General features: G+C 49.2%; 1 protein-coding gene across 9 annotated transcripts in view; it reads left to right on the forward strand.

The window, feature by feature from the left end:
- LOC147098019 (ankyrin-1-like) overlaps window positions 1–26,829 on the forward strand; it is a 378,257-nt gene that overhangs the window by 244,985 nt on the left and 106,443 nt on the right. For 7 of the 9 annotated variants that reach the window (XM_085971217.1, XM_085971219.1, XM_085971218.1 and 4 more), the window contains 6 exons: window positions 8,316–8,431; window positions 8,636–8,716; window positions 8,917–8,988; window positions 14,181–14,405; window positions 18,440–18,594; window positions 20,317–20,528. In XM_085971217.1, the coding sequence (XP_085827343.1) occupies window positions 8,316–8,431; window positions 8,636–8,716; window positions 8,917–8,988; window positions 14,181–14,405; window positions 18,440–18,594; window positions 20,317–20,528 (861 nt within the window). The remainder of the gene's footprint in view (window positions 1–8,315; window positions 8,432–8,635; window positions 8,717–8,916; window positions 8,989–14,180; window positions 14,406–18,439; window positions 18,595–20,316; window positions 20,529–26,829) is intronic. The other 2 variants (XM_085971216.1, XM_085971224.1) reach the window with 2 other exon arrangements.

Raw genomic sequence — 26,829 nt, forward strand, 5'->3', positions numbered from 1 at the left:
CTTCACCTGCCATTTGTTCCATCAACATGGGTGCCATTTATACTCTCTCACCTTGGTCCTCAGAATTGAACCATGATAAGTCCCAACACCAGCAGCACCAACAACAACATCAACATTCTCCGCAATCAGCTGATGCTGCACAGGACAGAGGGCATCAGCACCCGAGCACATTGCTGCCCGGGACGCCAGGCATGGCCTCATCAAGGCCAGATTTACTTAACTTCACGCTGTACACCCATATGAATGCCACATGATGCGCCAGGTTGGCATCACCCCACACCAACACCATAAAGCATCCCTACAATGACCAAGCCATGCCTTTCACACTCAACTCCATTGCGGGGGGTACCGTTATGTCTCACCATTCACTGCAACTCACTGAGCCACTTCCAAAGGTGCACACAAATCTGTCCAAGACTGGAAAGTGTTGAAAATAAAGACTTTTATGTTTGACACCACATTAGCAGAAACTTTACATAAGCATTGGATAAAACAGCCAAGTGGCTACCCTTGTGTGTTGTTAGTTGGTATGATTGCACTAGGATGCGAGTGAGTGTGAGGGGTGGCTAGTGAGATGGGAATGTGACAATGTAGATAGAGAGGGATGGATGGAGGTGCAAGGTAAGTTGGTGTGAGTAAGGATGTGCAGGAGTAGGGTAGGGAAGGCAGAATGATAGGGATGTGATGAGAGGCACAGCAGGATGAAGTTGAGTGTGGCTTTGTACTAACGTTTCCTGATCTACTGAAACGTTTGCAGCACTGCACCCAGGTCCTCCTGGCCACATCTCTGCTGGTGACCTCCTCTGCAATCTGCAACCAGGCTGTCTTGGTCTCCTGGGGAGGTCTCTTCCGCCCATGGGAAGGGAAGAGGACCTCCCTGCGTGCTGTGACTCCCTCCATAAGCATATGGAGGGAGTCATCGGAGAACCTGGCTGCAGCCCTCTGCCTCTGTGCAGTCATTGTCAGTGTTTGCAGCACTCCAGTGCACTGACAGCACTATGTTAGATTAAACGTCACATCTAATGTGACCATAGCCCCTTTAAATATCCCGGCTGAAAACGCGTCGTGAATGACATCACCAGTCCCGCTCCATCTCATTGGGCCGGGTAATGCACAGGGTGGACTTACATAGAAACATAGAAGATAGGAGCAGGAGTAGGCCATTCGGCCCCTCGAACCTGCTCCGCCATTCAATGAGATCATGGCTGATCATCCAAATTCAGTACCCTGTCCCTGCCTTCTCCCCATATCTCTTGATCCCTTTAGCCTTAAGAAATATATCCAACTCTTTCTTGAATATCTTTAATGAACTGGCCTCCACCGCCCTCTGTGGCAGAGAATTCCACAGGTTCACCACTCTCTGGGTGAAGAAATTCCTCCTCATTTCAGTCCTAAATGGCTTACCCCTTATCCTTAGACTATGACCCCTGGTTCTGGACTCCCCGGCCATCAGAAACATCCTTCCTGCATCTAGTCTGTCCAGGCCTGACAGAATTTTATAGGTTTCGATGAGATCCCCTCTCAATCTTCTAAACTCCAGTGAGTACAAGCCCAATCGACACAATCCCTCCTCATATGTCATTCCTGCCATCCCAGGTATCAGCCTGGTGAATCTTCGCTGCACTCCTTCATAAGAACATAAGAACATAAGAAATAGGAGCAGGAGTAGGCCAATTGGCCCCTCGAGCCTGCTCCGCCATTCAATAAGATCATGGCTGATCTGATCCTAACCGCCAATCCACTATGACAGGACTATCTCCTGAATCTAACAGCATTTGACACACGAAAACAGGAGCAGGATCAGGCTACACGGCCCCTGGGCCCGCTCCGCTACCCACAGGGCCATGACCTATCCGAACCTAGACTCATGTCCAAATTCCTGCCCGCTCCCCGTAACCCTTAATTCCCTTTTCTACTAGGAAACTGTCTATTTCTGTTTTAAATTTATGTAATGATGTAGCTTCGACAGCTTTTTGGGGCAGCATATTCCATGGACCTACCACCCTCTGAGTGAAGTAGTTCCTCCTCATCTCAGTTTTGAAAGAGCAGCCCCTTATTTTAAGATTATGCCCCCTAGTTCTAGTTTCACCCATCATCTGGAACATCCTCCCTGCATCCACGGCAAGAACATCCTTCCTCAGGTAAGGCGACCAAAACTGCACACAATACTCGAGGTGCGGTCTCACCAAGGCCCTGTACAACTGTAGCAAGACATCCTTGTTCCTGTACTCGAACCCTCTTGCTACGAAGGCCAACACACCATTTGCCTTCTTAACCGCCTGCTGCACCTGCATGCTTACCTTCAGCGACTGGTGCACAAGAACACCCAGGTCTCTTTGTACTTCCCCTTCTCCCAATCTATTGCCATTCAAATAATAGGCCCAATTAAAGGAAAGTAATTTTCAGCAGCAGGATGGAGCCAGCAGCAGGGTCGCAACCCGACATGCCGACCACCCGCACCGAAGCCACCGAGATAGGCAAAATTCCGGCCAATCACTCTAATCCACTCTCTGGGCTAGAAAATTATTATAGCCCAGGAATGGGCGGTAAAATTAGAAAAGTTGGAGAATTAGCGCCAGGCACTAATGCTTTAGACTGCATGCAAAATTCATGCTCACTGCTCAAAAAAATGATTGGAGTCCTAATTCAAGTCTTTAAGCCTAAACTCATTGTCGTTACACTCAAAGGGTGGACCAATATCTGGTGCAGTCTAATCGCAAGTCATGATTGCCACAGGCATTTTCCAGTTCTTAAAGGGGAGGTTCATTGATGCTGCAGAACCTCATTCTCAGCATTGCTGGCTGTGCAGCTGCCTCAGCAAGCAGCAGCAGGTCAAGGAGAAAGAGCCGGAGGACCAAAGCAGCTGTACTCATGGCAGATCCACGCCCCAGGGAGAGAGCCCGCAGATTCTGCGATCAAGCTTTGGAGGCGTTGGTGTTCACTGTGGAGAGACGGAGGGCGGTGCTCTACCCGGCAAGTGGCAGGAGGCCGTCGCTGCAAGTCTTCTTCACCATGTCGCGGGAGGTAGCGCAGCACATCTCGGGCAGCACTGTGGTCCCCAGGACCCACGCACAGTGCAGGAAGAAATTTAACGACCTCACTCAGGTGGTCAGGGTGAGTGAATGTTTCAACAAATGCTACATACCACCATCTGAACCACAGTCTTCACACATTGCCCAAAGCACCACACCCCCAGCATTCACCCACCAACAATCTCTACCTACCAACACTTACACCTACATCTCACACCTGGCACACAATGACAACTATTCAACTATGGCAGGCACATCACCCAAACACATTGCTCCACACTCACTCACACACTTTCCTTTCTCTTGCAGGCCAAGGTGGCTCACAACAGGAGGGAGCAGGAGCGCACAGGCGGGGGCCGAGCCGACACCCAACCATTGTCTGCGCTGGAGAATCGAGTGCTGGAGATTATTGGGCACCAGGTGGTGGGCGCCGTGGCCACAGGCGACATTGACCCCCTTGGGGACAACAACGGCATGTTCATCCTTACTCCTCACATCCCACTTCCCTCTCACCCCACAAGTGTTTCGCACTTTCCAGCTAATCATGCTGTATGCATGCATTTCTCCCTTCCTGCCCCCCTCCCCTCACCTTAACCCAACTCTGTGCATTTATGCTTTCAGATAATGAGCAAGCACCTGAGCAGCCTGTCCCTGAGGGCACCATAAAGAGCGAGGCAGCAGAAGAGGAGGAGGAAGAATACACCGCGGCACTCCAAGTCTCACCCGCAGGCACCAGCTCAAATACTGGCACTACGAGTTCTTTAGAGGCTAGTATAGTAGCGGGATCTACACAGGGTGAGGCACTGGGGACAAGTGGGCTGCAGCAAGCCCAGGGGGAAAGGGAAGCTCAGGAGACAGCTACCCGGAGGGCGAATTCTGCTGCACAGGACTCAGATGAGGATCTCGATGGGGAGGCGTTTCGAAGAAGGGTGATGGGCATGCACACGGAGATGATAGGTTCAATGGCAAGGGTGCCCAAGAGCCTGTCAACAATGATAAGGAGCTTGGAGGCGTCCACCTCCAACATTGCACAAGGCTCTGCACACACCATGGAGCCCATTATTTCCAGTCTGCAAAGGATGGTAAACTCCCAGAGAGACCATGATGACCCAGACCTGATGCCGCATGTGATGGACGATCTGGCAGTTTCCATTGCAGCACAGGCAGAAGCGATGCAACGTCTTAGTGCTGTAATGCAGTCTATGCTTGGTGGCATCCAATCTCAGACTGCTCTCATGCAGTCTCAGCTTGATGCCATACAAGATCTGACTGCTGCCATCGTGGCTGGGTCTACCACCGTCGACCGGGGCTTTCATGGTGTGGCAGCAGGCCAGCAATCTGTGCTCCAACAGATTGCTAGGGATGCTAAGGTGCTACCCCGGGGGAGTGGCAGGAACCTGCTGTCCTCTCTCAGGATAACAGCATTCCTGCTCCCACCACTCCGCCATTACCCTTGTCGCTGCCTGTCATCCAGCCAGCCCAGACTGCTGCCGCCCATGTTGAGGTGGTGCAGTCTACAGCCGGGCCTTCCAGGCCCAGAGTTGGTCGAGGGCGTCCTGCAAGGCCATCTGAAGTCTCCTGCACAGACACTCAGCAGCCTTCCACCAGCCCTACTGCAGCCACTGGGCCAACACTTCATAGGAGCACTAGAGTAGGCAAAGGCACAGTAACGAGAGGCACTAAGGGATTGCACAAGGGTGAATAGTTAATGTTTTTGTTGTAAATATGTGTTCACTGATTATTGATAAATTTATTAATTCATTTTGGATTCTTTTGTGGTGTGTCTCATTTCAGCTTTGCGCTGTGATATGGCCTGCGACAGGAATGGAATGATGGGGATGTGGTGAGCAATGGGGATCAGGGCTTTTAATTTATTCGAACCGCAATCTGATGAGGCGGTCACGGACTGCCCTTCCGGAAGGCCGATTGAGTGACTGCCTCCTCCCTCGCTCCTGTTCCTCCTCCTCCTCCTCCTCATCTTCCTCTTCCTCCTTGTCCTCCTCCTCTCCCTCTTCCTCCTCCTGAGGTGGTCCCTGGTGACAAAGGCTGGGCCCTCATAATGGCCAAGTTGTGGAGCATGCAGCAGACCACCACGAAATGGGACACCCGCTCAGCCGAGTACTGGAGGGCTCCTCCCGAGTCGTCAGCACATCGATGGTCTGCTCGATGATGTTCCTGGTGGCAGCATGGCTCTCATTATATAAATGCTGAGCAGGAGTGTTTGAGTTGCGGAGGGGAGTCATGAGCCAGGTGGAGAGCAGATAGCCCTTGTCTCTGACCAACCAGCCGCGAGCTTGATGTGGTGGCTGGAACAGAGCTGGCACACCGGTCTGACGCAGGATGAAGGCATCGTGACTGCTGCCAGGATAGCGGGCATTCACATTGAGAATTCGCTATTTGTGGTCGCACACCAACTGCACATTAAGTGAGTGTTAGCCTTTGCAGTTACAGAAGATCTCAGGATTGTTATGCGATGTCCGCAAAGCCACGTGGGTGCAGTCAGTGGCACCGTGGGGAATCCCACTATCCTGGCAAAGCCACATGCGCACTCGCCCTGCTTCTCTCTGGTGTTGGGGAAGGAAATGTAGTCCCTTCTCCAACTGTAGAGAGCAACCGTGAACTCCCGGATGCAGCGATGGACAATGAACTGCCAGATGTTAGCTATGTCGCCTGTTGCAGACTGGAAGGAACCGCTGGTGAAGAAATTGAGGGCGACGGTGACCTTGACTGCCACTGAGAGAGCCGTGGTCGCCCTAGTCTGAGGATGGAGGTCTGGTTGCAGGAGGTGGCAGAGTTCTGTGACCACCTCCTTGCTGAAGCGGAGCCTTCTAATACACTGCTCCTCGCTTAATTGGAGGTAGGAGATGTGCTCTCTGCATACCCTCAGAGGACAAGGCCTCCTATTAAGAGCCCTGATGGCCCTCCTCCTCCCTCTGGGCACATGTTCCAATCTTTCTCGCTGCCTGTGCTCTCTCTGCCATAGATCCTGGAGGGCGAAGTCAACTGCCAGTACAGCCCCCATTAATGTAACCAAGTTTGAGCAGTTCGATTTTTTTTAAGAATAAATGTAGCTACTTTTTTAGTTGCCACAACACTCCTGATACGAAATAACCTTGAAATTACGAAATGAGACTGTTGGACTATATGAAACTGACAAGAAAGCACTGAAGCTCCACTAACCTACAGCTGCGACTCATTGCTGATGATCCCTTTAAATAACATCCCTGGAGCCAGCTTCCTGGTGCTTCACACCAGCTCTCCCTGTCGCTGTTTATTCCAGGCGCTAAGCTAGGTGGCGACAATCAGTTTCGCAGATCGGGCAGCCAGTGAGCGTTTCACACTCACTAACATCACGATCCACCTGGCATTGCGGCTCCCGGCGATAACTGTTAGCGGCGGGGCAGCGGGATTTGCCTCGCCCTGGCAATAATGCTCTAGCGCCCCATTAGCGCTAACCGAAGGCGTTAAGGTACCAAATTTTTCCCCCTCTAACTCTTAGTGGCTGGTTATTGAACAGTATTGGTGGATGTCTGCTGGTGTGTAGCATGGTGAAGTAACCAAATTAATCACAAATTAGAACCCTGCAGGCCGTTGAACCGACTGCGTGTAGCTCCAATCTCTGAGCTGGCAACAGAACCCACCTCGTCTCATTGAGTGAGGATCCCCAGTTACAGTGCAACTGCTGTACGGGGCATAGAGTGGAAATAAGGCACTCCAACTTGGGAAAGGAATAATCAGAATCACCAGTCTCACTCCGAGCACTCCACCTCTAGAAGGAGAGGTAACGACGGGATCCTGTCCCACCCACAGAACTCTCTATCTCGGCCCAAGACCAGTCTGAGCACAGAGGAGAACTGCCTCCTAGTTAACATAAGAAATAAGAGCAGGAGCAGGCCATACGGCCCCTCGAGCCTGCTCTGCCATTCGATAAGATCATGGCTGATCTTCGACCTCAACTTCACTTTCCCGCCCGATCTCCCTATCCCTTGATTCCCCTAGAGTCCAAAAATCTATCGATCCCAGCCTTGAATACACTCAAAGACTCAGCATTTATAGCCCTCTGGGGCAGAGAATTCCAAAGATTCACAACCCTCTGTGTGAAGAAATTCCTCCTCATCTCAGTCTTAAATGGCCGACCCCTTATCCTGAGACTGTGCCCCCTAGTTCTAGACTCTCCAGCCAGGGGAAACAACCTCTCAGCATCTACCCTGTCAATCCCCCTCAGAATCTTGTATGTTTCAATGAGATCACCATTGCTGCTGGTTGTGGGGAAACAACTGGATTCAAATATGTTTGGAAAGATTCTGCCCATTTCACTCTTCTTGCTTTAGCTCACACGCCTTCCATTATACAAACCAACAATGCTTAGAGCTGGTCATTTGTGGGCGCCTCAAATACCGCGTAGAACACAATGCCTGTTGTGGCCAAAGGGAGTGTCATCTGTGGAAAGCAACCAGCCAAGGTTGTTCAGTCCGTAAGGATGACCCCGAGCTTCCGGTCGCCTGTCATTTTAATTCACCGCCCCATTCCCACTCGGACCTCACTGTACTCGACCTCTTGCATTGTTCCACGGAAGCTCAGCGTAAGCTCGAGGAACAGCACCTCATCTTCCAATTAGGCACTTTACAGCCTTCCGGACTCAATATCGAGTTCAACAATTTCAGATCATAACCTCGGCCCCCATTACATTTTTACTTATTTTTTATCCACACCTTTGTTTTGGCCCTTTTCCCCCCCCACCCTTTTTTTTTACTCTCCCACATGGCAGCTGTCTCCCATTCTGCCAGCGCATTTCACACCTAATCTAGAGCCGTCTTTTGTCTCCACTAGTCCTATCACCATCTCGTCTCGTTTTGAATACCTCTTAATGTCTCTTCACTTTTGTTCTCTCCCAGCCTGGCCTCTCAATCTATTTCATTTCCTCTGCTTTTCCAGTCTTGACAAAGGGTTTGACCCGAAATGTTGACTCTATTTTCTCTCCACGGATGTTGCCTGGCCTACTGAGTTTTTCCAGCATTTTCTGTTGTTATTTCGGATTTCCAGCATCTGCGGTATTTTGCTATCAGCCAAGGTTGAACGGTGGACTGTGAGGTCAACGGACCTCTGCAGGTCTGAGAGAAAGCTGGCTGAATGTTTTCCTCAGGAGATTGAAAGATGGATAAAGTCCATCAGAAGGCGGGTTGCATACACTCTGTGTGCAGTGGGCTGGACTTGCTGAATGGCCTTAAGTTGTCTCCTTTTCACGCTCTCTTAATCTCTCCTCTCCTTGCATTCTGTGTGCAGCAGCAGTCTTCCGTCTCGGTGTCCAAGGACTTTGACGAAGATTCCTTCACCCCCAGCAGCCCAGCGACGGAGACTTCTGACAACATCAGCCCGATCGCCAGCCCCATCCACACAGGGTAAGTGGGAGCGGAGGGGGGGGGGGACACGTCTGTGATTGATAGCGCTCAGTTTAATTTTTAATGTTATTTTCTGCGTTTGCCCAGTCTTTGAACAAAAAAACTGTCCACACCCTCGCCAGAATCAGTGTTGGGGAAGCAGGGCTGGAAGAAGCTTAGTCTGGACTACCTCATGCAGTGTCTCTCTCATTTTATTTTCATCAGTGAACGCAGCAGCCCAGCTCCAGATATGTACGATAGTACGAGCTGTATCGACAGTCCCAGTGCCAGCATTGTGCTTTCTGGGTAAGTGGGACTAGAGAGGAAATGTGCAGGTTACCCTGTGCAGTCCCTCTCTCGCTCTTTCTCATTTCATTTTCTTATTGTTGAAGTGCTCCTTATAAAATATCAGCTCCTCCCCTCCTGGGAAACCGGGGCCTGAGAGAAAATCAGCAGATTGCATCATGCAGCCTCTCTCTATCTGTCTCTGTTTTATATTTTATTAGCCTATCCACCAGTAGTCCAGCTGTGGAAACATCCCATAATCTCACTCCTGTTGCCAGCCCTATCCGGTCCGGGTAAGTGAGGACAGAAACCGTGCAGCCGGCTAGTCTTAAGTCGCGCCGCCGCCTTATTGTTTATTTTCCAAAAGCACTTTCCTGTCTTTGCAGCTACGCTTCTCCTGCCTCTGGCTCGCAGACCTCCAGCTGTGAGCTTTATCCTGCCCTGTCAGCAATGCTGCGACAGCATCAGCCCGCTCCAAATACAACACTGCATGGGGCCAAGTACAGGCCATGCAGAGGGTCGTGTCACAGGACAGACTAGATACAGGGGCTGGGGTCACAGGACAGACTCGATACAGGGGCTGAGGTCACAGGACAGACTCGATACAGGGGCTGGGGTCACAGGTCAGACTAGATACAGGGGTGGGGTCACAGGTCAGACTCGATACAGGGGCTGGGGTCACAGGACAGACTCGAGACGGGCTGGGGTCACAGGACAGACTAGATACAGGGGCTGGGGTCACAGGACAGACTCGATACAGGGGCTGGGGTCAAAGGACAGACTCGATACAGGGGCTGGGGTCACAGGACAGACTCGATACAGGGGCTGGGGTCACAGGTCAGACTTGATACAGGGGCTGGGGTCACAGGACAGACTCGATACAGGGGCTGGGGTCACAGGTCAGACTTGATACAGGGGCTGGGGTCACAGGACAGACTCGATACGGGGCTGGGGTCACAGGACAGACTCGATACAGGGGCTGGGGTCACAGGACAGACTGAGGGATTTAGGGGCTGGGGTCATGGGTCAGACTGAGGGATACAGGGTTTGGGGTCATGGCTTGTGTTTTGATGGTCACTGGTGATGCAAATTCAAAAATTAATTGAAAACTTTATTATGTAACACCTGTCAGTGTTTTATTAGTGTATCCACCACAAGTCGAACTGATACTGGGGCTAAATGGGCTAAACTATGAGGAGAAGTTTCATAGACTAGGCTTGCATTCCCTTTAGTATAGAAGATTAAGGGGTGATCTAATTGAGGTGTTTAAGATAATCAAAGGAGTTGATTGGGTAGATAGAGAGGAACTATTTCCTCTGGTGCGGGGAGTCCAGAACAAGGGGGCATAACCTTAAAATTAGAGCCAGGCCGTTCAGGGGTGATGTCAGGAAGCACTTCTTCACACAAAGGGTGGTGGAAATTGGGAACTCTCTCCCTCAAAAGGCTGTTGAGGCTGGGGGTCAATTGAAAATTTCAAAATTGAGTTTAATAGATTTTTGTTAGGCGGGGGTATTAAGGGTTGGGGAACCAGGGCGGGTAGATGGAGTTGAAATACCGATCGTGCATGATCTAATTGAATGGCAGAACAGGCTCGAGGGGCTGAATGGCCTCCCCCTGTTCCTAGGGAGAGGGAGAGAGAGAGTGTTCTGGAAGTGGCTCTTGGCTGCTATTTACATCTACAATAACCACTACCCCTTCCATCAGAAACAGATGGCTGCTGTCGGGAGGTGCAAGTGTTAATTTTTGTGTTGCCCCAGACATACCACTTAGCCAGTCTACAGTGCACACGTCCCGGAGTTGGCATTGTAAGGTAGTCAAGCCATGCATTAACAGACAAGAGTGAAAGGTAGCATGCACAGCCTTTACCCAGTGTCACTATACATTTACAGGAGTTAGCACGGAGCCTTGTGTAGGATCAGATGTCAGTGCAGTTGTTCCCTTTTATCTGGTGTATACCGAACATGCACAGAAGCAGATATGGAAAGCCCAGCTCCACAGTACTAGATGAGAAAGTATAGTAATCTCAGATGTAATGCTTATGTTATCCACCAGAGGGAGACAAATGTTAAGGGTTCATTTACCAGTGTTTTAAGGTAATGTTGCATTGTGGGTATGACATCATAGGCTCATCCATCTTGGTTTGCTCGTGCAGTAAGAAATACAGAGTGCATGCCTGTAGCTGTGAGAGCTCTGTTCTCTCCTTATTCTGTGTAAATTAAAAGTAAAGTTTTGAGTTCCTGAAGTCTCATTTATATCAATTAATTGGACCTTACTACAGGTAGACTACCTTTTATCCGAACTTCCGAAAACCGAAACCCTCTAAAAACCGAAGGTTTTTTCATTCAGCGTAAGTCATGCGCACGACATGACCAGAGTGGCGCACGACTTACGCTGAGCAGAGGGTCAGCGTAAGTCGTGCGCACGACCCCGACCCCCGCCGACAACCCCCCATGGACCCCCCCACGGACCTGTACTCGGTTATAACAGAAAGCATTGCCAGCCTTTACCTAGCGTGTGCTGGACTTGCACAAGATTTGGCAGAAAATATGCACAAGCAGTATAGTGCCCCATCGGAGTGAATTTCGGCTATTGCGCAGTGTGTGCTGAACCTATACAGAGTGGGCATGGAGACGCACACAAGCCATACAGTCGAGGGTCGGGGTGAACTACCAGCTTTGATTCAATGTCTTATATAGCTATATTAACACACTCAATGAGGTGGCAACCTGTTAAAGAGGCAATAAGCAGGCTTTTAATTGCTGAGCTGTAACGCAGATCCTAATAAATAATCCGAGTGTCCTGTGCTTGGAGCATCTCATTTTCTCCCAGCTTTGTTTTAATGACTTTCCTAATGAGTCTCTGTGCTTATTCAAAAATTGACTGCAAAAGCTTTAAATCATCAGTGTGATCTTTTAGTAAAAGCATCACAGCTTGAAATATCTCTCTTCTATTTGTGAGAAGAATTGTAATCAAAATGAGGTTTGTAATTTACACTACAAAATAAGTAAAATTCAAAGCAGGACTGGTGCGGGGGAGGGGGGAAGATGGAGCGATGCAAAAATGACCCGTTTTCTTTGCGACTGCAGCACTGGGCGAACAAGGTGGGGTTTGGGAACTTGTTTTTCTGCAGTGCTTGTAAAACTGTAAGCTGAAACCACGACAGTCAGGGCCTGGAATTAGGAGGTGAAATTATCAGGACAATCCGGAATGGTGGGACGTAGAACATAAGACGTAGAAGCAGGAGTCGGCCATTCGGTCCCTCGAGCCTGCTCCGCCATTCAATAAGATCATGGCTGATCTGATCTTGACCTCAACTCCACTTCCCTGCCCGCTCCCCATAACCCTCGACTCCCTTATCGTTCAAAAATCTGTCTATCGCCACCTTAAATATATTCAATGACCCAGCCTCCACAGCTCTCTGGGGAAGAGAATTCCACAGATTCACGACCCTCTGAGAGAAGAAATTCCTCCTCATTTCCGATTTAAAAGGGTGCCCCCTTATCCTGAAACTATGCCCCCTAGTTCTAGATTCCCCCACGAGGGGAAATATCCTCTGCATCTACCCTGTCGAGCCCCTTCAGAATCTTATATGTTTCAATAAGATCCCCTCTCATTCTTCTAAACTCCAATGAGTATAGGCCCAACCTGCTCAACCTTTCCTCATAAGACAACCCCTTCATCTCCGGAATCAACCTCGTGAACCTTCTCTGAACTGCCTCCAATGCAAATATATCCTTCCTTAAATAAGGAGACCAAAACTGTACGCAGTACTCCAGGTGTGGTCTCACCAACACCCTGTACAGTTGTAACAGGACTTCCCTACTTTTATACTCCATCCCCTTTGCAATAAAGGCCAACATTCCATTTGCCTTCCTAATTACTTGCTGTACCTGCATGCTAACTTTTTGTGATTCATGTACAAGGACCCCCAGATCCCTCTGTACCTCAGCATTTTGTAAACTCTCCCCATTTAAATAATAATTTGCTTTTTTTTCCTACCAAAGTGGATAACCTCGCATTTTCCCACATTAAACTCCATCTGCCAGATTTTTGCCCATTCACTTAGCCTATCTAGATCCTTTTGGAAATTATTTGCGTCCTCTACACAATTTGCTTTCCCACCTATCTTTGTATCATCAGCATATTGTGGGTCCAAAGATGTGCAGGTTAGGTTGATTTGGCTATGATAAATTGACCCTTAGTGTTAGGGGATTAAATACATGGGGTTACGGGGATAGGGTGGGATATGTGTCGGTGCAGGCTCGATGGGCCGAAATGGCCTCTATCTGCACTGTAGATTCTGTGATTCTGTGATATTTGGCTACAGTACACTCGGTCCCTTCATCCAAGTCATTAATATAGATTGTAAGTAGTTGAGGCCCCAGCACTGATCCCTGCGGCACCCCACTAGATACAGTTTGCCAACCTGAAAATTACCCATTTATCCCAACTCTCTGTTTTCTGTTAGTTAGCCAATCCTCTATCCATGCTAATACATTACCCCCAACCCCATGAGCTCTTATCTTGTGTAGTAACCTTTTATGTGGCACCTTATCGAATGCCTTCTGGAAATCCAAATACACGACAGGAACATGGGGACATAATCTTAAAATTACAGCTAGGCCATTATGGAGCAAAGTTGGGAAGAACATTTTCATGCAAGGGACTAGTGGAAATCTGGAAGTCTCTACCCCAAAAGGCTGGGACAATTGGAGTGTTCAAGACTTTTGTTAGCTAAGGGCATCAAGAGATATGGATGAAAGGTAGGTAAAAGGAGTTGAGGTACAAATCAGCCATGATCTCATTGAATGGCGGAGCAGGCCCGAGGGGCTGAATGGCCTCCTCCTGTTCCTACGAGCACCAACTTTTGGCGGATCTTCAGGGCTCAGTCTTTGGCTGGACTCCCACCAGTCCGTATCTCCGTATCTCTGTTGTGTCACCTGCCTTGGATGGGGGGGGACAACAAAAACGGCTGTGCCACTTTCTGCAACAAACCACCACACCCCGCCCCCCCCCCCACCACCACCACCACCCCTTGGGGCTGGAGAAACATCTTTAAAAAAAACTGCACTTTGCCTTAAAAAAAACAGGCAAAGAAGTGAACAGCCCAGGAATGGTCCTGTTTCCAGTCAGTCAGATTGGAATAAAAGTCCAGAGGGTCTTCTTGAAGACAGAGATTGAGGTGGTCAGTACAGAAATATGCTCAATCCTAAGTCAGTTTGGTGTGGACTGGTTAAAGCTTGATTCAGCTCATATCTGGATCATTGGTCCACTTGTTACCAACAATAGGCATTAAATGTTGGGGAAGGACCACCAATGGCCAATGGAGATCGCTCGGAAGAACCTAAGAAATCATGGGATGTGACTGGACCATTTGTCCCATCAAGATAGCTCCTAAAACAGGCCATTTGTAATCTGCCGGGACTCCACCCCAATTACTGAAGTTGCTCCATATTGACTCGAGTCACATGCTCTCTATTGGCAGATTCCTGGTGAGTTTCATGGTGGATGCGCGTGGAGGCTCGATGAGAGGAAGCCGACACAACGGGATGCGAGTTATCATCCCACCGCGAACGTGCAACGCTCCGACGCGCATCACCTGCCGGCTGGTGAAGTCGCAGAAGCTGGTTAGCCCTCCACCGCTGGTGGAGGGAGAAGGAATGGGAAGCAGAGTGATAGCGCTGGGACCGGCTGGGACCCAGTTCCTGGGGTAGGTACCTGTGTGTAATATCTAATGAATGGTGAATGGAAGTGGGGGCTGCTTTGTCAAGTTGAGAATGGGTAGGATAGCTGGCCGGGAGGGGGGTGGGTCGAGTCTTTCAGTCTTCCAACAAAGCTCCAAACTGCACAAAACCAATTACATTGCAACGGCAATTTGGCTGTTTGCCCAACTCAGCATAGAAATGATCCAGAACAAAAATCTACACACTGTGTTAAAAGTCTTGCTTATAGTTCGCACTTCCTTTAATTCTCGCACTTACTCCCCGTAACACTTCTCCTGTCCAAGTTTGTAGATAACGCCACGACTGTCACGAAACAGCATTCCCTCCAGCTTTTCTGAGCAATGCCACAGGATTGAGGCGGGTCAGTCACACGTCAGGTGTCACACGTGGAAATCAATCATTTCCAACGGAGGTAGAAATTCCCCCGCCAACAGAAACTACCTTCCACCTAAACTCTATGGGGGAAAAATTCAGTTGGTTGCGCCTCCCGTTAGCGCCTTAAGAGGGCGCTAACGGGACGCAAACCAACTGGTGCCCAGGCGCGGCACTGCCCACGCCTCCCGCAAAATTCAGCGGGAGGTTAGTGGTGGCGCTAACCGGTAGCGCCCTGTGGCGCTGCGCCGCTGGCGATGACGTCATTGACGTGCGCAGCGCCCCGCTCACGCCCCGGCCGCGATCTTCGGGAGCGCCCCCTGATTTACCGCTGGACGCTACGTCCGACGGGGTCAGGGTGGCGTACCTGCGGCCGGGGAGGCGCAATTTAAAGGTGAGGTGCGGGGCGGCCATTTTTGTTCATTTGCTCATTTTTCCGGGGCGCCCCGGCGAAGTTAGCGCCCTCAATTTTTAGCCCATAGAGTCATAACGGCACAGAAGGAGTCCATTCGGCCCATCGAGTCCATGCCAGCTCTCTGTAGAACAATCCAGTCAGTCCCATTCCCCCCGCTCTATCCCCGTAGTCCGGCAAGTCAGGGCTAAAAATTGAGCAACGCCCCAAACGCTAAAAGTAGCGCCCCGGAAAAATTAGCATCCCCGCGCCGGAAATTGAGTGGTTGCGCCCCAAGAGGGAAGCGGGGCACTACTGGAAGTGCCCCGCATCCCTCTTGGGGCGCTGTGAGTCAATATTGCGATGTTATGTGCCGCAGTGCCACACGCTGCGGCACGTCGCGCTGCAGTATTGCAGGCCTTCCTCCCCTTCTTAAAGGGGAGGGGCCTTGTGCAGCGCGACCTGGGGCCCAGCTGGACCCCAGGGATCGGGAGTGCAGGCAAAAGAGCCCGGCACTCAAGAGAAGTGCCGGGCTCTTGGAGCGCAGCCGGCACTCCGCGGGGGATGGGGGGCGTTTCAGGAGGTCTGGGATGGAAGCGCAGGCAGGTGCTGGCAGGCGGCCAGCAACAAAAATGGCCGCCCCACACCTCGCCTTTAAATTGCACCTCCCCGGCCACAGGTACGCCCCCCTGACCCTGTCGGACATAGCGTCTGGCGGTAAGTCAGGGGCGCCCCCGAAGATCGTGGCCGGGGTGTGAGCGGGGCACTGCGCACGCCAATGATGTCATCGCCAGCGGTGCAGCGCTACCGGTTAGTGCCACCAGTAACCTCCCGCTGAATTTTGCGGGAGGCGTGGGCAGTGCCTCGCCCGGGCGCTAGTTTGTTTGCGTCCCGTTAGCGCCCTCTTAAGGCGCTAACGGGAGGCGCAACCAACTGAATTTTTCCCCGAGTGTCTCCGCTTCCACCACTTCCGTCGGCAGCGAATTCCAGGTCATCACCACTCGCTGCGTAAAAAGTTTTCCCTCACATCCCCCCTGTATCTCTTGCCCAAAACCTTAAATCTGTGTCCCCTAGTCCTTGTACCATCAACTAGTGGGAACAGCCTTTCCCCGTCCAGCCTATCCAAACCCGTCATAATCTTGTACACCTCTATCAAATCAGCCCTCAACCTCCTTTGCTGTAATGAAAACAAATCCAGCTTCTCCAACCTGTCCTTGTAGCTAAGATCTCCCATCCCCGGAACCATTCTGGTAAATCTCTTCTGCACCCTCTCAAGGACCTTCACATCCTTCCTAAAGTGTGGTGACCAGAACTGGACGCAATACTCCAGTTTTGGCCTAACCAGCACTTTATAAAGGCTCAACGTAACTTCTCTACTTTTGTACTCAATACCTCTATTTATGAAGCCCAAGGTCCTATATGCTTTGGCAACCACTCTCTCAATATATCCCACCACCTTCAGGGACCTATGCACATTAACTCCCAGGTCCCTCTGTCCTTGCACACTCTTTAAAACTGTGCCATTAAGTGTATATTGCCTCTCCTTCTGCCAAAATGCATCACCTCACACTTCTCTGGAGAAGAAAAATAAGTCTGACCTCTAATTGACCTAGGAAGGAAAATCTGCCTTGTCACAGAGTCACACACTCCTTAGCAGCAGCCTAATACATGTATATCACATCCTATCACGCTCCTGCCCTTATAAAACCTCCAGTCTACCCTGAGCAGCACACGGGAGATCCACTAGTGTACCAAAATGTTTAGGTGGCGTCAATCGTTATAAATGCTCCCCAGGTAAAGTCTCGGTATGTGAAGTAAATGGCTGCCATGTGATTGTGTCGGTACATGTTGCATAACCAGCTGCTTTGGAAGTAGCACTACTGCTGGGAATATAGGGTGATGTTCCGTTAATGCTGGGCTGTGTTTCTAAATCAGGGAGGGCCTCTTTCATGAAGGGATGGGACAGAGTAGATAGAACTAGACTGTTCCAGCAATTGAAGGATCTGGAATAAGGGACCATATTCATAAATCAGGAGAAGAACTTGCCAAAGTAACACAAGTCACTCCTCACAGAGAAATCTTGACACATCCTTTAACAAGATAGAATTAAAACAATAATCACGTGATCAGTTAAAAACAATTTCAGCTATATTCTGGATTGAGAATTTCTGAACACAAAGTTTTGATTAACTTTCAGAATTGGTAAAATGTTCTATACCTGCCTTTGCCTTCCAAATGTTTGTATTTGTTTATCTTCAAAAGCCAATAACAATTGTCCTGTGTTCAGTCGCCATAGCATCATACAACAGTACTCAAACTGGAGCTGAGAATGGGCAGTGTACTGGATCAAGTGCAGTGTTCTGGATCACGGGGAGTGTTCTGGATCACGGGCATTGTTCTGGATTAAGGCCATTGTTCTGGATTCTAGATCAATTGTGGGGTTCTAGATCAGGGGTGATGTTCCAGATCAGGAGCCTTGTTCTAGATCACAGTGTTCTGGATAATGGGCGGTGTTCTAGATCAGGGGTGATGTTCTAGATCGGGAGCCTTGTTCTAGATCACAGTGTTCTGGGTAATGTGTGGTGTTCTAGATCAGGAACCAATTCTAGATCAGGAGCCTTGTTCTAGCTCAGGCGCCTTGTTCTGGATCACAGTGTTCGGGATAATGGGCGGTGTTCTAGATCAGGGTTGATGTTCCAGATCCGGAGCCTTGTTCTAGATCGCAGTGTTCTGGATCACGGGCAGTGTTCTGGATCACGGGCGGTGTTCTGGATCAAAAGCCATGTTCTGGATCACGGGCAGTGTTCTGGATCAAAAGTCATGTTCTGGATCACGGGCAGTGTTTAGATCATGAGCAGTGTTCTGGTTCATTGGCAGTGGTGGAGTTCAGCTGATTTACCTTCCGCACACTGCCCTCAACTCTGCTGTGAATCCATCTGTTTATTTATGAAACTTTCTCTTTAAAGACTAGTGAGAATCTTCTCTACGAAAGTCCTAATTAAAGGATTTTGAGCCATTCAATTTTTAAAAATCTGAAAATTGAATGCTTCTCTTTGTCTCTGCCTTTCTTTCTGTCAATCTTGCTCCTCTGCTCATTCTCTCTTGTTCTTTTTCTCTCTATCACTCTGTCAATCTTTTTCTGTTTCTTGCTCCTTTTCTCCCTTTCTTTCCGCCGTTACCCTTTCTATTTCTTCGCTCCTTGTCGCTCTCTTTCTCACTATCTCTCGTTCTTTCTCCCGTTTTTCTCTCGTTATTTAGGCCTGTCATTGTGGAAATTCCGCATTTCGCCTCCGTGGAACACCCAGAGCGGGAGCTCGTCGTCCTGCGCAGTGAGAACGGATCATCGTGGAAGGAGCACCGCAACCGATATGGAATGGAACAGTTGGAGCAGCTCCTGAATGGAATGGATGAAGGTGCCTGTGTGTTTGGGTGCGGGACATGGGGTGGGGGGTGGGTGGAAGGGGCTGTGAAAATACTGTTCAAATACATCTCAACACACGTTGGCTTGTTCTGCGATAACCTTGCATCAGGTTTTTCACTTTGTAGCACCGGCAGTTTCCAAATTCAGTTGAGTAAGAGTAGTTTTGAAGAGTCCAATTTTGAGGATTATTTGTGGTTTCGGGAATTACAATTCACCTCAGAATTTTGGATAAACACCCCCTTTCCCTGCTGGGGAAACAGCCCCTTTCTCCATCGGATAAACACCCCCTTTCTCCGTCGGGTAAAATATTTACCAGCACTGATTATCCCTCCCCTCGCTGGGCAGAGTTCTTCTAAAAGATTGTGGAGAAATAAATATGAAGAAGGAGACCAGTGTAACTGTTAAAACCAGATTGATGTTTGGATCCACGTTTAATTTTAACCGTAACTTGACCCTCCCCCAGACTGGGCAATGCTGGTGCGCATGGTGTCAGCCGTGGCTCAGTGGGCAGCACACTCGCCTCTGAGTCAGAAGGTTGTGGGTTCAAGTCCCACTCCAGGGACTTGAGCACAAACATCTAGGCTGATGCTCCCAGTGCAGTGCTGAGGGAGTGCTGCACTGTCGAAGGTGCCGTCTTTCAGATGAGATATTAAACCGAGGCCCTGTCTGCTCTCTCAGGTGGATGTTAAAGATCCCATGGCACTATTTCGAAGAAGAGCAGGGGAGATAACAGGACCGGTGTCCTGGCTAATATTTATCCCTCAATCAACAGCACTAAAAAAACAGATTATCTGGTCATTATCACATTGCTGTTTGTGGGAGCTTACTGTGTGCAAATTGGCTGCTGTGTTTCCTACATTACAACAGTGACTACACTGCAAAAAGTACTTAATTGGCTGTAAAGTGCTTTGGGACGTCTGGTGGTCGTGAAAGGCACCATATAAATGCAAGTCTTTCTTTCTTTGGTTAGAGTCTGATATTAGTGGGTTCTGTTTCATCCATTGCCCCTCCCTTTGCTCTGTTGGAGCTGCTGGGACTTATTTTAAAATCCATTCTTGGGATGTGGGCATCGCTGGATGGCCAGCATTTATTGCCCATACCTAGTTACCCTGAGAAGGTGCTGGTGGGGTAACGGTTTGTTACAACTGAGTGACTTGCTAGACCATTTCAGAGGGCAGTTAAGAGTCAACCACATTGCTATAAGTCTGGAGTCACTAATAGGCCAGACCGGGTAAGGGCGGCAGATTTCTTTCTCTAAAGGACATCAGTGAACCAGATGGGTTTTTACGACAATCCGAAAGCTTCCTGGTCACATTTACTGATACCACCTTTTTATTTACCTCAGAGGGCTGTGGAGGCTCAGTCGTTGAGTATATTCAAGACTGAGATTGAGAAATTTTTGGATTCTAGGGGAACCAAGGCATATGGGGGCAGTGCGGGGAGGTGGAGTTGAGGTCGAAGATCAGCCATGATCTTATTGAATGGTGGAGCAGGCTTGAAGGGCCGAACGGCCTATTCCTGCTCCTATTTCTTATGTTCTTAAGTCCATAATTTTATTAAACTGAATTCAAATTCTCAAACTGCTATGGTGGGATTTGAGCTCTCGTTCTCTGGATTATTCGTCCAGTAATGTAACCACCACACTAACCATTACCCAGTAATAAATGCCGTGTCAGACGCTGCTTTGTGCTGACTGTGCTTTGTGTTCACACAGACCTTGACTGCCCGGAGGAGCTGGGGCGGAAGCGAGTCTGCCGTATCATCTCCATGGACTTCCCGCTCTATTTTGCCGTCGTCTCTCGCATCAGGCAAGACAGCGAGTGGATTGGCCCAGAAGGGGGCGTCGTGAGCAGCACACTTGTCCCAAAGGTGCAGACCATCTTCCCAGCATCTGCGGTGATCAAGAGAGTCCGTCTGGGCCTTCAGGTAAGGACGCAGCACAGCAGCAGCTCACCGATTCCATCGCAATTACATAACTTGCCACCGTGTAGAATTAATAACACAAGCCACACCCTGCTCTCCATTGGAGACCAGCGGGGGAAAAAAGGCCCGTAAGAGGGTTTCTTCCCTTGAAGCTGAGTTTTGCAAGGATATTGAGGATGTTTCCAAACAACACTGCCATGTCACACTCCATCCCTGGTTCCTTTTATTGACTAAATATTATTGTCCCGCACCAGCTGTCCCCTCCCTCGCCTGGCACCAGTGACTTACGGTGTGATAGACTTACCTATTTGGCCATTTGGTTCTGGTGAAAGCTCACCTCAATAAACCTTTTCTCTTTACAGATGCTGACTGGCCAGCTGTGCATTTCCAGCTGCATTGGCTATTCTGTACATCAGCCCAGATAGTGAATCACAGCCGAGTTATTTGGCCATGAGGAGAATCACAGTAGAGCTATTCGGGCACGGGGGGGAAATCACAACTGAGCTGTTCGGGCCATGGGGAGAATCACAGCTGAGCTGTTTGGGCCATGTGGAGAATCACAGCTGAGCTATTCGGGCCATGGGGAGAATCACAGCTGAGCTATTCGGGCATGGGGAGAATCACAGCTGAGCTATTTGGGCCATGGGGAGAATCACAGCTGAGCTATTCGGGCCATGGGGAGAATCACAGCTGAGCTATTCGGGCCATGGGGAGAATCACAGCTGAGCTATTTGGGCCATGGGGAGAATCACAGCTGAGCTATTCGGGCCATGGGGAGAATCACAGCTGAGCTATTTGGGCCATGGGGAGAATCACAGCTGAGCTATTCGGGCCATGGGGAGAATCATAGCCGAGTTATTTGGCCATGGAGAGAATCACAGCTGAGCTATTAGGGCATGGGGAGAATCACAGCTGAGCTTTTCAGGCATAGGGAGAATCACAGCTGAGCTATTCGGGCCATGGGGAGAATCACAGCTGAGCTATTCGGGCCATGGGGAGAATCACAGCTGAGCTATTCGGGCATAGGGAGAATCACAGCTGAGCTATTCAGGCCATGGGGAGAATCATAGCCGAGTTATTTGGCCATGGAGAGAATCACAGCTGAGCTATTCGGGCCATGGGGAGAATCACAGCTGAGCTATTTGGGCCATGGGGAGAATCACAGCTGAGCTATTCGGGCATGAGGAGAATCACAGCTGAGCTGTGCCTGTTAATGTCTGACATCGGCACACCTGCACATTCCAGCAGGGCATTATTGGAGAGAAATCAGGACCCGGAACTCAGGCTAACTCTTCCCCCCCCGACCCCCCAAGCACAGGGGTCACTGAGATCAGCTGCGTTGCTCCAAACTGCTGCCAGTTCAACTCAGCTAACTCAGCACAGACTGGGGACTGAAATTGGGATCTTCCTGATCTATGTGCCTCAGTGCCACACCACTTGGTGCTTTTACCACTCAGCCAGCAGGAACGTTATGTTAAGAAATAGCTGTGTTATATTTTGACTTGAGGAATCGGTACATTGAAACTGCGCACAAACTGACTGTTGGATAATCCTTACTCATAATAACAGATTCAGGGAAGCTAGGGACAGCCATGTGTCTGACCATTAACCATATTTATTATTGTTTCAAAACATTCATCTAAAGACTTCATACAGAGCAGTACACGCAGTCCTACATCTAAAAACTCACGAATAAAGAACTCCCTGGGAATCGTGTCCAGACCGTTCATGGTACCTCACCTTGAAGGTAGCTAAAGTTCCTAACTGAGTTTTGCTTTGTGTCCCTCAATTATACTATGTCGGAAAATGAGCATTCCATATAGTTGGTTACGCAGAAAATTCCACTGTCTATTCCAAAAGTTACATCAGGTTGCATTCTCATCATCAACTACACATTGTCTAAGTCTTGCTGAGCTTTAATGCTATCTCCCTATTCCAAAGATATCCCCTATTCCAATGTTATCTCCCTTATTCCAATGTTATCTCCCTATTCCAAAGATAGCCCCCATTCCAATGTTATCTCCCTATTCCAATGTTATCTCCCTTATTCCAATGTTATCTCCCTTATTCCAATGTTATCTCCCTTATTCCAATGTTATCTCCCTTATTCCAATGCTGTCTCCCTATTCCAATGTTATCTCCCTTATTCCAATGCTATCTCCCTATTCCAATGTTATCTCCCTTATTCCAATGTTATCTCCCTTATTCCAATGCTATCTCCCTATTCCAATGTTATTTCCCTTATTCCAATGTTATCTCCCTTATTCCAATGTTATCTCCCTTATTCCAATGTTATCTCCCTTATTCCAATGTTATCTCCCTTATTCCAATGTTATCTCCCTTATTCCAATGTTATCTCCCTTATTCCAATGCTATCTCCCTATTCCAATGCTATCCCCCCTATTCCAATGGAGATAGAAAGGCTAGCAGAATGGGCAGACAAGTGGCAGATGGAATTTAATACAGAGAAGTGTGAGGTGATGCATTTTGGCAGAAGGAACAGGGAGAGGCAATATATACTTATATTCCAATGGTATCTCAGCAACCTTTGCTTCTTATCTTTTATCTTCCTGAGTTATGGCATTACTCAGTTGTGGTCAAACATAGGATCTACGAGCACACAGTTTGAACCGATTCTGATCTACTCATGTTGTTTAACCAGAATTCCAATATTAGCTGTTTGGTCTTTGTCCCGTATTAAAAACGTCAAAACATTGAAGGGATAATTACTAGTCCTAGCCCCTTTAGGGCTACCCCGGATCAGGCATATTCCCCAGACGTTCACTTTCAACTAAAGTTTGAGGTAGCCGAATCCTAAAGACACTTAATTGAGTCTAAAGGTCCGGACTATCTCTCCCTAAAGGAAAGGAACAGCCTGAAAATGTTACCGTCCTCCAGATAGCACTTTTAATAAGTTTAGCTAGACTGTAACGTTCCGGATATTATGAGGGTCTGGAAAACTCACCCAGAATTCTGCAACTCCTCACCAAAGAGTGTACAGAGATTGAGTTCGCGAGTTTGATACAGAAGTCTTATGTGAGACAATTCTAAAAATATAAAGATTTATTAAAGAACCGACATGTAATTTACAGTTGGTGAGTCAATCGCAACATTAACAGTTCCAAAAAGAGAAAGCTTACAATCCTATTATCAGAGAACCTTACTCTCAAATCTTAACTTCACTACAGTTTTACAGTTCTTATTCTATTCAGGATATCCACCAAAATCAAATACCTTTGATCCCCAAGGTACAAAGAGTTGGAGATTTACAGAGCCGCCTCTGAAGCCGAGAAGTGCTTTGCCCCTTTAAAGCGAGTCTACTATCCCATTTGAGAGTTCAATATTTATACCCTTTTCCAGTGGTATTTCCTTTAAGGTTTTCTGCTGATGTAAGCTATTTATCTCTAGTCATTTCTCTGCAGACCCCTGCAATTCTTGCAGTCACCTCAGCTGGTAGTATTACAGAATTATGGCCTAGAAATTGGGCTGGGGCGCCAAAGTGGCGCAAAAGTCGCCTGAGCGCAGGATTTAGCGCAGCGATCGGAGTAATTCCGATCGCCAGAAATTCAGTTCCAGTGCCGCTCGAGGGAGACGGGGCGAGGCTCGAGGCGCTCCACGTCCCTCTTAGGGCGCTGAAACTGATTATCGCAGCGCAACGTGCCGCAGCGCCACACACTGCGGCACGGCACGCTGCGGTACTGCAGGCCTTCCTCCCACTGTTAAGGGGGAGGTGCCTGCAACAGCGCGATCCCCGATCACGAGTGCCGGCAAATGAGCCCGGCACCAAGGAGAAGTGCCGGGCTCTCGGGAAACAGCCGGCAATGCCGCGGGGGGAGGGGGGGTTAGGAGGCCGGGGACGGAGGTGCTGGCAGGCGGCCGCCAAAAAAGCGGCCGCCCCGCACCTCCACCTTAACTTGCGCCGCTGCCGGCACAGTAAGGCCCCGTGAACCGGGCGCGGGTAGCAAGCGGCACAACTGCGGCGTTTGCTACCAAATATCGCGAACGGGGCACGAATGGGGCGCTGCGCACGCCGATGACATCATCGGTGGCGGCGCAGCGCAAAAGCCTAACGCCACCATTAGCGCCCCTACTGAATATCGCGGGAGACGCAGCCAGTGGCGCTACAGCCACTGACTGCCTCTTTAGGTGCTAACAGGTGGCGCTACTCACCCAATTTCTCCCCCTATGTCTTTTCTCTAGGTGTTCTAAGTTTACCATAAAAAACAGTGTTACGGCAGGTGTGTTTTTTACCTGATGTCATTTTTATGAAGGCAGATGTTTCTTACTTTTATGTGCTTCTTTACGAAGTGTAAATTAGAACACCTTGTCCAGGGTGAACCATTGTTTCATTCTGAAAGGGTCAGCTTACCGGAGCCTTTAACCTTCTGTTTCAATAAGGTTATTGATTCAGTGTCAACAACTATCTTATCTCTATAGCCAGAATGATTTCACAGCTTTTTCACAGTTCGGTTTCTCGATTTCCAGACCCAGTTTGTCATGTTTTAATAAGACCAGAATTCTTTCAAAAGATAATGGCCTAGAAATTCATTATCGCCACTTTTGGGGCGGTAAAGTCGGGCGGCCGCTAAAGTTTGCGCCCGGCGCAAAGTCGAGCCCCCTTCGCCGATATTCAGTTGCATCGCCCTAAGAGGTTGCTGCTGCGCTAAAACAGGCGATGCACGACTATCATTAGGCGCTAAGCCGGCAGCCCGGGGCGCTAACACCGGAAGTTGGGCGCAGGGCAGGTGCGGCGAGCTGCTGATTGCCGGCAGACACTCTGGCTCCAGTGAGCTCTTAAAGGGGGAGGGTGGATTTGTTTTTTTGAAAGGCCGAGACTAGTGTATTTGTGTTTTTGGGGAGGGCTTCTCTCCATCAGTTTGTCTCCTCCTCCTCCTCCTCCTCCCAAAGAAGGAGTGTTGCAAAACGGCTGCCTTTTCTACTGCAGGAGTGCCCTTTAATTTGCGCTCCCCGCGGCCCGCCTCGGCTGTGTACCGTTCCACTTCACAGTCGTTCGGGCCGCCAGGCGCACAATGGGGCGGCGCGAGTGAAGTTCCGGTTCCGGGCGCACAAAGGGCGTTGCACGACGAAATGACGTCATGATCTGCGCGCGCAGATAAGCGCGCGCAATGACTTTGCGCCGACGCTAAATGTCTACTGAAGTTGGGGCGAGGCGCAGATCGCGCTGCGCCCGGGCGCTAAGCGCCTAGCGCTCGAGATCTACTCCTCCTAAGGCGCTAACGGCTGGCGCAGCCAACTGAATTTCTAGGCCAATGTATCTTTCTGAATAGGTTATATGGCTTATTCCTTCACAACATAGCTATATTCTTACACTGATGATCTCTCAATCTGACCTCCTGAACCGCAGGCACAGACTATTGGGAGTGGCAGCAACTCAGACAACCTCACAAGCATTAGCTTCTGTTTCTGGGGTGAGAGCAGGGCTACAAGTGCAACCCTCATCTGACAAACACTGGATGTTGTCACTGATTCTAATTGCCCAACTTCATTTTAGCAAGCTCCCGGTACGCCTAACGTGTTAGAGCCGACACATCACTGGGCCCACCAGAGCCTGCATTCATTAAAAGTTAGCAGCACGACTCAGCCCTTCCCACAATGAGCCTGTGGTGAGAACGACTTCCGCAGTCTGTGTGTGATCAATCTTAGAAAATGGCTTGATAAAAATCAGCACAGGAAAGACAGCAGTTCCTGTGCATAACACGAGGTGATGCTGTTGAGAAAGCAGCGCCGTGGATTGTTTTGCAGGTTAATTTATTGTGTCGTTAAAGGTTTTTCGAAGTAAAACTTTGGCACAAGCAAAGGAGTAAATTTTTGTGCCATCCCACAATAAATCCAGCAGGTTAAAAATCCAAGGGCAAAGTCTGAGCCACAAAGACTAGGAAATCCCAGTTTCAATCCCTGGTCAGTACTTGAGTAATCTGATCCAAGGCTGGACTACATTTGGCCACAACACACCATGATTTTCTTAGTGGGGAGAGACTTGGAGCCGTGGAGGAGAAAAGAGATCGAGGTGTCCACGTATAGAAGTCACTAAGAGTTAGTGCACAGGTACAAACATTAATCAAAAAGGCTAATAGAATAGCAAAATACTGCAGATGCTGGAAATCTGAAATAAAAACAGAAAATGTTGGAAACACTCAGCAGGTCAGGCAGCGTCTGTAGAGAGAGAAACAGAGTTAATGTTTCAGGTCGATGACCCTTCCTCAGAACTGGAAAAAGTTGGAGATGTAACAGATTTTTAAGCAAGTGTAGGGGCAGGGAGAGGGGGGAGGGGAGGAAAGAACAA

This window comes from Somniosus microcephalus, chromosome 30 (assembly GCF_052327205.1).
Source record: "Somniosus microcephalus isolate GS21.2 chromosome 30, FLI_Smic_1.0, whole genome shotgun sequence".
Taxonomy (NCBI): domain Eukaryota; kingdom Metazoa; phylum Chordata; class Chondrichthyes; order Squaliformes; family Somniosidae; genus Somniosus; species Somniosus microcephalus.